Here is a 16,673-nt window from a genome sequence, read left to right as displayed (position 1 = left end):
TGCCTTTTTTTTTTTTTGGTCTAACTGAAGTTACAAGCCAGAAAGGCCCAAATCCTCAAAGATATTTAGGTGCCTAAGTTCCATTGAAATTAATTGATTGATTTCAATGGGAGATAGGCACCTAAATACTTTTGAGGATCTGAGTGCCCATTGAAGTCAATGGCAGGATTCCAATTAACTTTACCAAGCACTGGATCAGTTCCTAAGAGTCTAGTCTTGCTTCTATTAATGTAAGAAAGAGCTTTGTCTTGATTTCAATGGGAAAAGATTTAGGCCCTACAGTAGCCAAAGGTAAACCCAGAAAATGAGTAACAACAGACGTGAAAAGTAGAATTCTCAATTTTAAATGAATGTAACAAGAAAATACTAACCTTATCCTTCACCATTACGCGGAGATAAGTTGGCTGGACATCAACATCAATTAGAGAGCTGTCCAGATGTCTTCAGAATGAAATAAAAGTGAATTTAGTTTCAGTAAGTTACCATCATTGTTCAGGGGAAAGCAGTTAAGACTATGCATCTCATTAATTACGAGTTTGCAATTTGAAAAAATTCCATTTGATTCCTCTAATGTAATTAAGTTATGTGAGAGAATTAGGGCTCTCAAGAGATTAAAAAAATTATTCGTGATTAATCGCGCGATTAATCACTCTGTTAAACAATAATAGAATACCATTTACTTAAATATTTTTGGATATTTTTCTACATTTTCAAATATATTGCTTTTCAATTACAACACAGAATATAAAGTGTACAGTGCTCACTTTATATTTATTTTTTATTACAAATATTTGCACTGTAAAAAAGAAAAAATAGTCTTTTTCAATTTACCTAATACAAGTACTGTACTGCAATCTCTTTATCATGAAAGTTGAACTTACAAATGTAGAATTATGTAAAAAAAATACTGCATTCAAAAATAAAACAATGTAAAACTTTAGAGCCTACAAGTCCACTCAGTCCTACTTCTTGTTCAGCCAATCGCTCAGACAAACAAGGTTGTTTACATTTGCAGGAGATAATGCTGCCCGTTTCTTATTTACAATATCACCTGAAAGTGAGAACAGGCATTTGCATGGCACTGTTGTAGCCAGCGTGGCAAGATATTTACGAGCCAGATGTGCTAAAGATTCATATGTCCCTTCATGTTTCAACCACGATTCCAGAGGACATGTGTCCATGCTGATGACGGGGTCTGCTCGATAACGATCCAAAGCAGAGCAGACCGCCGCACGTTCATTTTCATCATCTGAGTAAGATACCACCAGCAGAAGGTTGATTTTCTTATTTGGTGGTTCAGGTTCTGTAGTTTCCGCATCAGAGTGTTGCTCTTTTAAGACTTCTGAAAACATGCTCCACACCTCATCCCACACAGATTTTGGAAGGCACTTCAGATTCTTAAACCTTGGTCAAGTGGTGTAGTTATCTTTAGAAATCTCACATTGGCACCTTTTTTGCATTTTGTCAAATCTGCAGTGAAAATGTTCTTAAATTGAACAACATGTGCTGGGTCGTCATCTGAGACTACCGTAACATGAAATATATGGCAGAATACAGTTAAAACAGAGCAGGAGACATAAATCCCCTCCCAAGGAGTTCAGTCACAAATTTAATTAATGCATTATTTTTTTAACAAGCGGCATCAGCATTGAAGCACGTCCTCTGGAACAATGGACGAAGCATGAAGAGGCATATGAAACTTTAGCACACCTGGCATGTAAATATCTTGCGACACCAGCTACAACAGTGCCATGCAAACACCCGTTCTCATTTTCAGGTGACATTGTAAATAAGAAGCGGGCAGCATTATCTCCCATAAATGTAAACAAACTTGACTCTCTCAGCCATTGGCTGAACAAGAAGTAGGACTGGGAGGAGAGGTAAATATGCTGGAGGGTAGGGATAGGATACAGAGGGACCTAGACAAATTGGAGGATTGGGCCAAAAGAAATCTGATGAGGTTCAACAAGGACAAGTGCAGAGTCCTGCACTTAGGACGGAAGAATCCAATGCACCGCTACAGACTAGGGACCGAATGGCTAGGCAGCAGTTCTGCAGAAAAGGACCTAGGGGTTACAGTGGACGAGAAGCTGGATATGAGTCAACAGTGTGCCCTTGTTGCCAAGAAGGCCAATGGCATTTTGGGATGTATAAGTAGGGGCATTGCCAGCAGATCGAGGGACGTGATCGTTCCCCTCTATTCGACAATGGTGAGGCCTCATCTGGAGTACTGTGTCCAGTTTTGGGCCCCACACTACAAGAAGGATGTGGAAAAATTGGGAAGAGTCCAGCGGAGGGCAACAAAAATGATTAGGGGACTGGAACACATGACTTATGAGGAGAGGCTGAGGGAACTGGGGATGTTTAGTCTGCGGAAGAGAAGAATGAGGGGGGATTTGATAGCTGCTTTCAACTACCTGAAAGGGGGTTCCAAAGAGGATGTCTCTAGACTGTTCTCAGTGGTAGCAGATGACAGAACATGGAGTAATGGTCTCAAGTTGCAGTGGGGGAGATTTAGGTTGGATATTAGGAAAAACTTTTTCACTAGGAGGGTGGTGAAACACTGGAATGTGTTACCTAGGGAGGTGATAGAGTCTCCTTCCTTAGAAGTTTTTAAGGTCAGGCTTGACAAAGCCCTGGCTGGGATGATTTAATTGGGGATCGGTCCTGCTTTGAGCAGGGGGTTGGACTAGATGACCTCCTGAGGTCCCTTCCAAAGATGATATTCTATGATTCTATGACTGAGTAGACTTGTAGGCGCTAAAGTTTTACATTGTTTTGTTTTGAGTGCAATTATGTAATGAAAAAAATCTACATTTGTAAGTTGCACTTTCACGATAGATTGCACTACAGTACTTGTATGAGGTGAAATGAAAAATACTGTAAGTCTATAAGGTGCCACAAGTATTTCTCGTTGTTTTTGCTGATACAGACTAACACGGCTACCACTCTGAAACCTGTCACTGTTTCTTTTATCATTTTTACAGTGCAAATATTTGTAATAAAAATAATAATATAAAGTGAGCACTGTACACTTTGTATTCTGTGTTGTAAATTGAAATAAAATATTTGAAAATGTAGAAAAACATCCAAAATATTTAATAAATTTCAGTTGGTATTTGATTGTTTAACAGTGTGATTAAAACTGCGATTAATCACGATTAATTTTTTTGAGTTAATCGCGTGAGTTAACTGCAATTAATCGACAGCCCTAGAGAGAATCTTAGAATTTAAGCTCTCTGGGACTGGGACAGTGTTTTTACAGTGGCCAGCATAATGGGTCCCAGATTATTATTTGGACATTGGATTGTTATAGCAATACAAATAATAAACAATAATTGGGGAAATTACAATGAAAAGTGGGAATGCTTTTTGTATTAATCTCATATTTTTTATCCCTGTTTCATGCCTAATAGATGTTAGTTAATTTGCAAATGAAAATCTTCCATCTTGCCACTCTCCTTTATAGAGGTTTAATTTGTAAGCTAGTAATATAATTATTATTAATAATTGTTATTATTAATACCTAGCTCTTATGAAGCGCTATTCATGAGCAGATCTCAAAGTGCTTTACAAACAAGGTTAATATCATTATCCCCATTTTAAGATTGGGAAACTAAGGCACTGGGAAGTGAAGTGATTTGCCCAAAGTCACCCAGCAAGCCAGTGGCCAAGCTCACAATACAACCCAGGTCTCTCGAGTCCCAGTCCAGTGCTCTATCCACTAGGCTACACTGACTTCCATATGAAGAATAACTTTTTTCATTCAATTTTCAGGAACTCAATGAACTGTAATGGCCTACACCAACACAAGAGTCAGCATTTTTGCGTTTCAATATTGTTAAATAAGGTTTGTAAGCTGTAAAGAATCCACTTCGAGTAACATCTGCTATTGACTGAGCAATCTATACACTCTTCAGCCCATCAGTGACGGTACAATGTATCACTTTCTCTTCTTCCTTCTATTATAACTTCTTTACTTCTTGGCTAACTTTTTCAAATTTTGTGAAGTTTGCAATCCTCACTGAAGAGCACATAGTACTACATACCAGCTTCAAAGTCTTATTGTCGTCAACACTTGAACAGCGTTTCCACAGCTTAAAACAAAGTTGTATTCTGATAACTCAGAAATACCAGAGTATAAGGGGAAAAAGTCCTCCAACACAACAAGAGTATTTTATAGATTCCAAGGCCAGAAGGGACCACTGTGATCATCTAGTCTGACCTCCTATATAACACAGACCAGAGTACTTCCTCAAAATAATTCCTGGCGCGTATCTTGGTTCATATTGTATAACTAATAACTGCACAAGCTTTACTCTACCAGGTGCTCACATGGGGCAAAATTCTTCCACTGCAGTGCAGAGGGTAGTGATCGTGAATAGAAGAGCTAAAGAGTGGGGGTTTTGCGGGGGTGAGGAAGGCAGAGGAGATTTTGCATAACTCTAAATAGGCTGGTGCTGAAGGAACCCCTGTTGTGGACTCAGGAAAGGCCCATTGCAACTGGGCTTACATGGATCCAACAATACAGAACGCCTATAAAAGAAGTATACAGGACAATGGCTATTCAGGATATGAAGGACCCCATCACCTGCCCACAGTTTTAGGGGTGGATTCCATTCCTTCCATTCCCCCCATGCTTTGTTCCGTTCACAAAGTCCCAGTGTGTGGGGAAGGGTGAATTTTGAATACTGCATATCAGTGTATGACAGCAGTGACAACTGCTCCCAAATATCAGGATAATAAATAATTCTGACCTATAAACAGCAAGATCCAGGATGAACTGGTTGTTTTCTTCATCATCTTTCAAAAAGAAATGAAGCCTAGTAACAATGATAAAAGAAAACCTTCAGAATAAATACAACTGATTTGTGTGAGCATATAATTCCATAACTTTACATTCAACTTCTAGCATTTTTTAGATTAATATCAACATAATTTTGAAAATACTTCATGTGGTCTTTTTAGAATCATCTACAGCTTCGCTACATGAATGTGTACACTACTGATGTTTGAACTGGGCTCTGTTTTATTTTTCGGGTTTTTTTTCTTCTTAACTGAAAACCTAATTAAAAGTAGAGTACAAGGTCAGTTTCATTAAAATCCAGCTCTCACTGTAGGAACAGAGACATCTGCTGGTGAAACCTTTTCTAGTGGGTGTAGAAAATGTGGGTACATCTGTGGCTTCATCGACACTATGAGCTAGGAGTGTAATCCCTTGCTCCGGTACACATGCTGGCACTAGTTCGATGGCAGTGTTGTCACAGTGGCATGGGTAGTGGCGGCGGAGGCTGAGCACAAACCCACGTGAAACATTGGGCACATACATGGCACAACTAAGCGGTGCCTCTGCTGCCAGTAGCCATGCTACTGTGGCTACGCCGCTGTCTAGACTCACGCTAGCTCGGATACACGGGGTTTCAGGTAATTGATGGGAAAAATTCAGCTCTTAAAAGTTTTAATAAATGGGTCTCTCAACTATAAAATGTATGCGCCAGTAATATTTGTTACTTTTTAGTCTTCTCTATTTCAGTACTGTCAGACTGAAGAGGCTTTATGAAGCAGTGAGCTGTCTAGATTAGGAGTGTTTTTGAAGGGAAGGTGCAGAGAAGACGACTACAAAAGAATGATTCCAAATCTCCATGCCTTTTTTCCCCATGAGCACTAGAGATGTTTCCAGGTCTCTTTCCTATAAGGCAGATTTCCCCAACACATGGAGAGCTGAAAAATGAAGTGCAACATTCTCTTGATAGCAGCCTATCTAGCAAAGAAATATCCTTCCTTTCTATGCAGGATGTAGCTATTTTCCTGGTAGATAGTCAAAGACAACACTGAGGGAAGTCTGACTTTGCTCTACTAGGCTTCTGCAATGCAATGTGGAAGCCATGCTGGGGAGGGAATGTGCCTTCCAGGTGCTTTGCTGTGAATGTATTTCCTATGTTCTCTTTTGGGTACCATTCACTACCAGGGGTGCAATGAGCACCGGAACTGTCACAGGCCCTGGTGTAGACCATGAAATTTGGGGGTGGAAGCTCCTTGTGTGCTTCCCACACACCTGTGCAACTGCCTATCATAATCTGGCCCTATATACATAAATCCACTGAATAAATTCCAAGGCAGAAGACCTGTATGAATAGTATACCACTAGTAACTATTGACAACGCAAAACTCTGGGCAACATTATTTCTAAAGGAATAGTGCTAGAGCTTTATTCTAAATGTCTGTACCTCTCAGAACCATAATTCAGTACTGTCAACACAAAATTTTAAGCTATTATAGACTTGTCTTTGCACAGAAAATTACTCTTTTTTGTATTGCTGTCAACACATTTTTATAATAAAGTGAAGACATCAATACAATGGTGAGCTTCTTCTGATGTACTCGGAATAAACACCAAAACTTCTGCCACTACTATTCATTCCATTCATACCACTCAAAATCAAAATGCCAGTTTCCAAGGCCCTTAAATGTGCATGGCTTTAGATTGTCCTTCCAAAGATGTAACAACATTCTCTCCACACTAATCATCAAAAGCTACGTTAGCTTTGCTTTTTGCAGCTGACCTGGTCTTAGGAAAAATACACAGTGTCATTTCACCCCCAACATGAGAAAAACTTGTCTAGGGGTCAGGAAATATCATGAGGTTTCCTTCACAGGGCTTCTTCATTCCCTCCAGCAGGAGAGGAGAAAGAGATGCTTGCTATCTTATGGGAGCTGCTGGGGACAAAGGCAATCTGTAGGGAACCTCTGTGCCGCAACTCTATTTCCTACCCCTCTCCCAATGAAAAGGAAGCACAGCTGCAATAGAACCATGCTGCTGGCTCCCCACCTTGCTGATGTTTCTGGAAACATCTTCCAGAAAAGTTTCAATATCACATAATAACTTTGTCAGCAATAAAATGTAGGTGAGTTTTCCCCCAGCTCCACTCTCTCCCCTGCTATTGAACCTGATTCCAATAGAGGGGGTTTCCATCACCCAGATCGGCCAGGTTTCCATCCCACCTACAAGTGGAAGCAAATATTTGGTCCAGAAACATTACTCTGATGTATTTTTTCTACATTTAAAGCACCTGTTCATACAATTACCTTCAATGGTCAAACATAATTAACCCGTTTCCACAATTAGCAAGATCCCTACACCTTAGAAGGGAAAATAGTAAAATATCTGATGTCTTTATAGATAAATAGTTCTGTAAATGTTAAAGAACAAGTGGCTAAATATTTTTGAATGGACTGATAATTCATTAGTTCCCTAACTTCAAGATATTGCTATAATTAACATTGCGTCCTCAACAGAAACAAAATACAGCACTGGATTTTAGGATTTGTCAGACCTGTTACATTAATACCTTCAACAAACCTATTATAAAAAGCAAAGTACTAGTTCATTCATTTAAAGTTATTATTTTTCCTCACATACTTTGGCTCATTCATATTCAGAACTTTTCCTTCTGCAGTGATCAAAGTCCTAGGTGGCTTCTCTTTCACTTTTTGCCCTCTTTAATTAAAAAAAAGAGAGAAAGAAAAGGAAACAAAGGTTTATTATCACATTCTTATCCTTTTGTGAAGCAGCAAAGAAAGAATGAAGAGAAACATGGCAGCAAGTTCAATGTGATTTAGTTTTTGATTTTAAAATTACAAGCTCCCCTAACAACAACACAGGTTATACAATGTTGTCTTTTGCTCTGGAAAAGTTATTTTAACTTGCCAGTAAAGGTGAGCAAATAATTTTCAGCAAACATTTTCCTTATTCATTGAGCTTAACTTCTTTTTCTTTTCACAGAATATCTGTGAGCAGCTTGCAATTTCCTCAGCTTTGTCTGACGTGTATATATATTTTCCCCAAAATTTAATTAATGGATGGATCTCAAATATTTGAAATGTAAGGTACGCTGCTAGTTATGATTTTTCACATAAATTATGTGGTCTCATTACTATTATCTGCAGGCATTTCTGATGCAAATAGTAGTGTGTGTAAATTTAAAATTGGTTTCCCCAAATACTTATGCATGAACCTTTGAAATATGCTTCCTGAGAATATTTTGTGATAGTCATACTTGACTACTCAAATGTTTGCAGGAAGTAAACATAAAAAGGGCATGAATATGACCAAAGTGAATCCATGTAAATATTTAAACAATTATCTGGTGTTTGTGTTTGGGGTATTTTTGGCACATGTTTACTGTTCTCCTCTTCCTTCAAAGTTATCATAATACATATCTACGATAAAATCAGGTCTCCTACAACCTTCCCTTCCCAATCCCACATACTAGTAGTGAAACTGCACCTAGCCTTTTGATTAGTGCAATGAACAAGCCACCCCTTGAGTACTTTTGACCAAACCAATTCATCCTAAAAGAGTCCAAATCTCCGTCATTAGTATTTTGCTTGATAATTTAAGATGCCTACATATTTAATGGATATTTTTATTGCTTTCAGCTAGAAATCTTAGTAATACAACAGGGAAGAATTTGCTTCTCTCTAGTGGAAAAAAATCTAACTAGATTTTTTTTTTTAAATATCATGTTGTAAATATCACATTTTTTCTCTTAGTCCACAACTTGTCAATATTCACCTAGTTGATGTGGTATACATATAAAATGTAATGAATTTGTAAAAATCCAAAAGAAAGTAGGAAGTTGTTTAAACTGCTTCCAGATACCTTGAAGTCACTATATCCCCCAATATTCCCTGGCTATAAGAATCTCCCCTCACAGTGTATATATGAGTGACTCTAGCCACTAGTGAAATGAAACATGACATTAGTTTAGGACAGGAAGGATTCATCATCTCATTGAAATTCCATGAGAAATTAAGAAAGGCAGAATATAATTATTCAAACTGGAATTTGGACTAGACACTGGAGTTAATACTCAAAAACGCCACTGGATTTTTAATGAGAAGTGGTTAGAACTTATTACTTCTCATCCCAAAGACAGTACTTAAAGTACCAGAAGAGTGCTTCTAACACTATCTTGGGGCATTGATTTAATATTGGCGCAGTAGGAAAAGTATTATCTAATGAACATCAACACCACTTTCTACAGAATCTAAATTTTCCTTGGAGATCTCCCTAGTACTGACTAAACCCAAACATCTTTAGTGTTTTAGATGTGACGGAATCATAACCCAACGTAGCATAGTTTCAAGTCTTAAATAAGTGATTATGATATCTTTCAATGAATATTAGTGTAAATACTGTAGCTGACATTTTCAAACCTGGATGCCTAAAGTTAGATTCCTAAATTCATTTACAGACACCTAAATAAGTGGCCCGATTTTCAGAACAGCTAAGTACCCACAGGCCCCAGGGAAATCACAGGGAGCTTAAGGTGCTCAGCTCATTTGAGAAGCAGGTCACTTTTATTCAGGTACCTAAATATGAATTTAGGACACTAACTTTGGGCATCCACCATCTTTGAAAATGGCGGCCTATAGCTATAAAAAAAAATCTAGTAAAATATCCATGCATTGGTTTCAGTTTATGTGGAGTTCCAGTGGCATCCTAAAAAACAAACAAACAAAAACTTAGGGTACATCTACACTACCCGCCGGATCGGCGGGTAGTGATCTATTGGGGATTGATTTATCGCGTCCAGTGTAGACACGATAAATCGATCCCCGATCGCTCGGCCACTGACTCCTGTACTCCACCGCGGCGAGAGGCAGAAGCGCAGTCGATGAGGGAGCGGCGGTAGTCAACCCCACGCCGTGAGGACGCGAGGTAAGTTGACCTAAGATACGTCGACTTCAGCTACGCTATTCTCATAGCTGAAGTTGCGTATTTTAGGTCGATCTCCCCCCATAGTATAGACCAAGCCTTGGATGACTTTTCAGGGATTATGCATTAAGACTGTTCTCCTGACCCGAACAGCACATACAACATGCAGGATCTTGTTACTCGAGAACCAATTTTCATGTTGAGACATGCATGGAATTTTGTAAGTCATATGGAAAAGGTGTATGAAGTGCTGCTTCTGAAAAAATTCTATAGAATTCTGTTGCATGCCCTCATAGTAAATGCCTTTAATAGCAGAAGTAAGCACTCAAGTGCAATGAAGATAGCATTTAGATAACTGAACACTGAACTTTCTAAAACATAAACTGGGGCTGAATATAGAAACAACCAATTAAAATAAAAAAAAAACTATTTGGAGAAAAACAGTATCAGGTATCATGAATAATATAAAGAAACAAAAGCGAACAATGCACAGAGTAGGCAGCGTTTCATTTTGGCATAAGTGGGAATTAAGCACCCAACTTTCACTGGACTTTCAATAGGATTGGGGTGACTACCTGGACTTTATGCCTTTGAAAATCTACCCCTTAACCAATTTAGGGTTTATGTAAAAATTAAGATACCTAATATTTTCTTTAACTCTCCGTTTTTCTTCAAGATGTCTGTGAGCTTCTAATCTAGACTCTGGAGTATAAGGTGTGGGCTCCTCCCAAAAAGCTCTGTCCTCTTCATCATCTGTATCTATTTTCCATTCTTGGTATTCCTTTTCTGTTTCTTTCTGCTGGTGGTTTTCTTTGTCTTCTAGAGGATCTGGGCTAGAAAAGAGTACACAGAATGGTATTCCTTGAAATGTGGAAAGAGTAGCAGGGCTTGGCAATGGATCCTGCTGCAATTTTGTCTTCACACCAATTTATATAGTAGTATAATTAATTATCACTCTACCAATACCAGAATATTCCATAAGACTCAGGGTAGCTTACCTAACTGTTCTGTTTTTCCCTTAATGTTTCATTTACTTTTCTTGTTAATTTTCTTTGAAGTAGCTGGACTCAATAATGGCAATATGTGGTTCCTTCTTGTCATCTTGACTTTTGCCCATGACTACACAGCAAGTCTATGTCAGACCAAGGAATAAAACACAGCTTTCCTAACATGCAGTCCTGTGCTTAAACCATTAGATCTTCAGATTTCCTTCAATTCTTCTGCATGACAATGCCAACATATGCACAGACACCGATTAAGTCAAAGACAAACATCAGACAACTATAAGCACACTATATTGCATTCGTAATTCATTGGATGGGTCTTGTTGACTGATTTCTTGGATGAGAATCAATGACTCACTAGCCTGAACCATATCCATCTTCTAACCCTAATTACATCAGATAGCTACAAATGTGACATTACAGCAAAGATAACCTTGGAGGAGCATAATTCTTCAGTATAAAAAAAAAAGCAGAGAACTTTATTAAAGTGCTAAAACAATAGAATAGCTCAAAAGAAAGAATGAAGAGCAGGAAATTTCCATTGGGAATGCAAATCCTCAGCTAGAATATGTCTCATTCACCAAGAAAGAAGTGGTCACCCAGATTCCACACTGACCTTATAAAAACCTAAATAGCCTACTAATAACAGTTGTCTGAGGAGAGGGATGAGAAGTATGTGTAAATATAAGAAGAAAGGGTGTGTGTTATGTGTGACACCGAAAGATGAGACACATGAGAAGACACACAAGACACATGAGAAGACTCAAAATAAAGTTAGGAAAATGAAATGGGGAGGGGAACCGTGAATAAAAACAATATGAAGAAATAGGGATATTGTGTGAGACAGGAAGTGTTCCTGGAGAGCAAATACTTGCAAAATGAAGCCATAATGCTTCCAAGACCTGACCAGTTACTGAATAGCAACTGTAGCCAAGCAATCTATTATGGCTTCAGCACTGATAATCTTCTCTAGAGCCTAAACCACTATAACCTTCAGGACTTTTGGATCTATGACCGGTGAACACTGAAGTTTTGACTGAATTATCATTTATGAGCCCAAATGTCCATAATACCGTCTCCGTGGAACAGAAGATACTACATTACTATCCATAAACAAGAATGGCAACTGGACTGCAAATGTTCTTTTATAATGTTTCTCACTCTAAACAGGTATTCCACCATCTGGATCCATCTAATCTAAGAAAACTCCTTCCGCAGTGCAAATAATTTTAGAGCCACAAAGTAGACTGGGTTCAGGAAACAAAAATCTACAGCGTTTCCCAGTAAAAAGATTCCCAAATCCTCTGTTCTGTTCTCTGATCAATTCTGCTCTCCTATTGTGGGGATCAGTGCCTGAAGAGGGTAAACTATTAGAAGTGAGATCAGCAATGAAGATAAACATACACAATTTTAAAAGCAGAATGTAAAAAAGTAAATGTACCAAGCAGGGCAGGATTTCCACCTTGGGCGCCCCTAGGTGCAGAGGCTCAGAGCCCTCCCGCCCCCACAGAGGCTGGGAGCTGCAGGGTGCCTCTGCCACCCACGGCAGCTTGCAGCTTTCACCCCGCTGCTTGCAGTGGCTGGGAGCTGTGGGGTACCCCCACCACCTGTAGCAGCTCAGAGCTCCTAATCACTGTGGACGGTGGGGGTACCCCGCCACTTTTAACTTTTAGGCATCCCACCGCCCAGCACCCCTCCGTCCACAGACTCCCCACTGCTCAGCGCCCCCCGCTACCACTTCCCAGTGCCCCACACAGATCCTACACTGCCCAGTGCCCCAACACACACAGACCTCCCCTACACCCCAATACCCCCCACAAACCCCCATTGCCCAGAACCCCCCCACAAATGCCCCCAGAGACCCACTCTCCCAAGCCCTGCCCCTGGCTGCACTCTCCGGCCCAGCTAGGAGGTCACTCTGTTAACCGGGCTGAGCAAGAAGTGCTCCAGCAGGGCTGCGTGGGGCCATCTCCCCCTCAGCCAGCCCTGCCCCTGCCGGGACCCAGAAGTGGCAAAATATGAATTTTTAGGCACTCCTAGAATGCTGGCACCCCTAGGCATGTGCCTACTGTGCCTAATGGGAAATCCGGCCCTGGTACCAGGTAATTATTATTTCCTCAGGAAAAGAAATTCCCTTATCAAACACAGAAAAGAGAAGAGTACTGATGTCAATTTACTTACTTGATGTTGTTGATGTCTGTGTACCAACGTCCGTCAAATCCAGGTTTAGGTTTTATTTGTTTTTCTTTCTTCTTCTCCTGCTTTTCTTGTATTTTTTTTAGGGCCTCTTCTTTTTCTCTGGCCCTTTTGAGAAGGTAAACCTGTTCCTGGTCTCTAATTTGCTTCTCTACCTGTCGATAGTTCTGCAATGCCTGAATCCTCTCGGAACGTTCTATTTCTTTACTATCCAACCACTTCTCAAAAGAGCAAAAAAACAATAAAAAAAATATACAATTGGCAAAAACTTAAAACCTCACACACAAATCAATAAATCCATCAAGCATTGGGTTAGTTTTGATTATATCATCTTAATATACAAATAGAGACTTTACAAGACTTCCAGTAACTTCTTAGTATTATGTAAGTTAGGTTACAGCAGAAATATTTAAGATTGTAATTAATAAATTGTTCATGCTGTCAGAGTACCTTAAACTGGATCAACATCTGTAGTATACTATTGAAAATACTGTAAACACTTGTATATGTGCTGACCATTTCTGACATTTTAGGAAGGGTTAAAGGCTCCACTTATATATGATTCAGTATGGCCTGGAGTGCCCAAACCCCATGTTGTAAAAGGGAATTGCCCCCAGAGATGCTGGTCTCTAGGGTGCCAGAAAAAGTGCTCAAGTTCTGCAGTCAATAGAGTTTAAGCCTGGATGAGTTTCATCTTCAGCCATCTAGGGAGTTAGCTAGAAACATTACAAGGGACCAGCATCCGATTGCTGCAAGTCTTCTGGTACTGTGTATTTTTGTGTATAAAATCCTGAGCTTATATGTGGATTGTAATGACATTTCTCCCTGAAACTGTGGTTGAGGGTAGGGAGGTCTGCTTATATTTACGTTATCCTATCTGGGAGTCTATACTGTAATTTCTGCTGTTGCTTAGAGTACCCATCTCATATATGGTGTGATCCAATTCCCGTTTACATCAGTTATAATCTTTCTATTGACTTCAAAAGGGTTTTACAGAAGTGTTATTTTCTGGTACTATCAATCCAGCACTTTTCTCATGCATGAAAATCAGCTAAAAATATACTGGTTTTTTTACACAAAAATTAGAACCCCTTGACTACATTTTCCCTCCTCAGAGTTGGAATTATTTGAAAAAAAAACCAAGACTTCATTCAAAGATCTCTGATAAAAAAACATAAAAGATAGCAAAAATATATTTTGGCTAAGCCATTATCATAACCTTGTTATTTATCAATATCAGTTCTCCTTTATGGGAGAATTTAATTTCCTATGGAAAATAAGTAGGGCATTCAATAATAATCGAAGCAATAATTTTGTTTTGTATTAGTGTGTTCAGTGAACAATTCTGACTCGAAGCATTAAGGAGGAATGTATCACTTTTAGATACTCATTTGGATCTTAAAAAACCCATACTTTTAAAAACCCATACTTTTAATTGATGAAGAGTTGCCACCACAAACTGTCTGTAACCCTCAAACTCAGTGCATGGATTCCCCACCAGAAAGAGTTCTTTAAGATGTATGTTGTGTTTTAGGATTTCAATACTGGACAGTTCTCCAATGAAATTTGCTGTCAGATCAAGTTTCTTCAGTTCTTCACATCCTGTATGGAAAAATATATTCTTATTTCACCTTGCATATCATACACATACACACTTGGGCACAAACTTGTTACCTCTATCTCATTTATACAAATACACACACCATACGTTGCTTCTCAGAACCAGATTTGGGAGAATAATTCATAACTAATCATTTTGATTTGTCTACATTTGTTTCTTTCATATTTCATTTAGTTTTTTTTTTAAAAAAAAAGTTTTAAATGTGTATGAAATGGCATAAGTTTCAGTAAAATTCACAATTCATGAAAAAAACTATAAAAAGTATTGCTAGTTGGACTACTATTAAATCTTTTTGTGGTGTATTTATTCAGACTCACATTTAGAGATGGGTTGCTTGAGACTGGTTACAAAAGTCACAGGGCATTGGCTCTGGTTCCTTGATATAACTACTTATAACAACATACACAAAATGCACGTCTGAGTAACTACAAATTCCCTTAGTTGGTGGGTATATTTGATAATCTACATTATCCTTTACTTTCATACTCCACACTCATACTTCAATATGAAAAGGGAAAAATTGTATTAAAAAAAACATACCTTCCAAATTTTCAATTCTTTCAATGTTGTTCAAAGCTAAATTTAAATATTCAAGCTTCTTTAGTTTGCTTACATTTTCTGCAATAAACATATATATTTTATTTCAATTCTATCTGCCAGGAAAGGCATAACATTTTTTACTCTGATTGTTTAATTTATTTCTGAAAGAAATTAAATTATGTGCAAAGTGGGAGATTCACAACAGAATAAATATAAAAAGATAGCAAATATTAACATTTTAATGCACAGAAAGTAATTCCTTTGGACAGAAAACAAAACATTTATCCTGGAGAGTGTAATAAAAATCAAATGGCAAAGACAATGAACACAGACATCTATTCAGCTATTTAATCATTCAAAAATTAAAGGCTTGGTCCAAAGGCCGACTGAAGCAATGGAAAGATTCCCACGTACTTCAATAAACTATGGATCAGGCCCATACTGCCCACTCCTACTCTCTGAAATTAGTGGGAGTTTTGTCATTGACTTCCATGGGCGCAAGAGTGACCTCCTTAACCTATATGTATATACTTTTCAGGATATTTCTTGTTTGTAGGTTTTTGAAAGATTAATATAACCCACTTTGGGAATACAGAAGTCCATATTATACCAGACCCAGAGAATTATGATTGTTTGTGAATAATTCCTAGGCCTGCCCCATGTAACCATGATTACCTTCCCATTTAGGTTTTGTTCATAAAACGTCATGACAACAGACTACTAAGAAACTGGTCTGGGAAGCTGCCTTTTGCCATTTCTTTTGTGGTATCTCAACTTTCTGAACAGGCTACATTTGATGCTTCCAAAGCTCTTTATTTAGATCTGTGATGCTGTGGGCTATGGGTGAGGAAGTTAGGAATCATGGAACGAGATTTTCTCTTGGGATTAAGTTCATGTACATAACTAAACAGTAGTGACCATTTACAGATACTCACAAACACCTAATGGCCATTTCCTTTCGTGAATGTACCAATGTCCTGGAAACAAATCAGTCACGAGAACATGCAATTTTGCTAAAAATAACAATGGTGAACACAACAGCAATTATTTTCAAACTAGACTGCTTATCCACCATGAGACTGAAAACTAAACCTGTAAAAAGCACAGTCATTTTGTAAGCAAAATGTCAAGTCATTTCACTAATGTGTTTTGTAGTTGCTGTACTTGATCATTTGATATAATATGTACTGAAGTAAGTTAATTGTTTATCCACAGAAAATTCTCCATCTCACAGTACATTAGCTGGCTTTTATAATGCAGGATGCTTGTGTGGTTGCAGATTTAGCTTCGAAACCTTCTCAAGTAATTTAGCAAAACTAGTTTGAAATAGGACAGCTTATTTCACACATTATATGGGGACCTTCCATGGAGTAACAAGACGAAGCAATTTCATTCTAATGTTTCTATTAGAATCTATTGGAGAACTAGCTTGAATAAGTACTTCTAGAACTGTTTGATGTGATAGTGAATCAGGAAACTGAGATGCTACCCAGGAAGTGGAGAAAGGAGCTCAGACATGTAATGCTGATGGCAATAGATTCCCAGCACATGGCCAGACAGATGGTGCTCAGAAAGAAGTTTAGCTTTATGA

The 16,673-nt window shown here is 38.4% G+C and overlaps 1 protein-coding gene across 4 annotated transcripts in view; it reads right to left on the bottom strand.

Moving 5' to 3' along the window:
* Positions 1 to 16,673, bottom strand: part of DNAAF11 (dynein axonemal assembly factor 11) — a 67,362-nt gene that overhangs the window by 38,041 nt on the left and 12,648 nt on the right. For 3 of the 4 annotated variants that reach the window (XM_037891998.2, XM_043539084.1, XM_043539083.1), the window contains 7 exons: positions 15,083 to 15,160; positions 14,351 to 14,523; positions 12,907 to 13,139; positions 10,363 to 10,554; positions 7,421 to 7,498; positions 4,758 to 4,823; positions 372 to 441 (listed from right to left, as the gene is read on the bottom strand). In XM_037891998.2, the coding sequence (XP_037747926.1) occupies positions 372 to 441; positions 4,758 to 4,823; positions 7,421 to 7,498; positions 10,363 to 10,554; positions 12,907 to 13,139; positions 14,351 to 14,523; positions 15,083 to 15,160 (890 nt within the window). The remainder of the gene's footprint in view (positions 1 to 371; positions 442 to 4,757; positions 4,824 to 7,420; positions 7,499 to 10,362; positions 10,555 to 12,906; positions 13,140 to 14,350; positions 14,524 to 15,082; positions 15,161 to 16,673) is intronic. The other variant, XM_037891999.2, reaches the window with a different exon arrangement.

This window comes from Chelonia mydas, chromosome 2, assembly GCF_015237465.2.
Source record: "Chelonia mydas isolate rCheMyd1 chromosome 2, rCheMyd1.pri.v2, whole genome shotgun sequence".
NCBI classification, from domain to species: Eukaryota; Metazoa; Chordata; order Testudines; family Cheloniidae; genus Chelonia; species Chelonia mydas.
The sequence above is the reverse complement of the archived record's forward strand: the minus strand, read 5'-3'. Positions and strand labels throughout refer to the sequence as shown.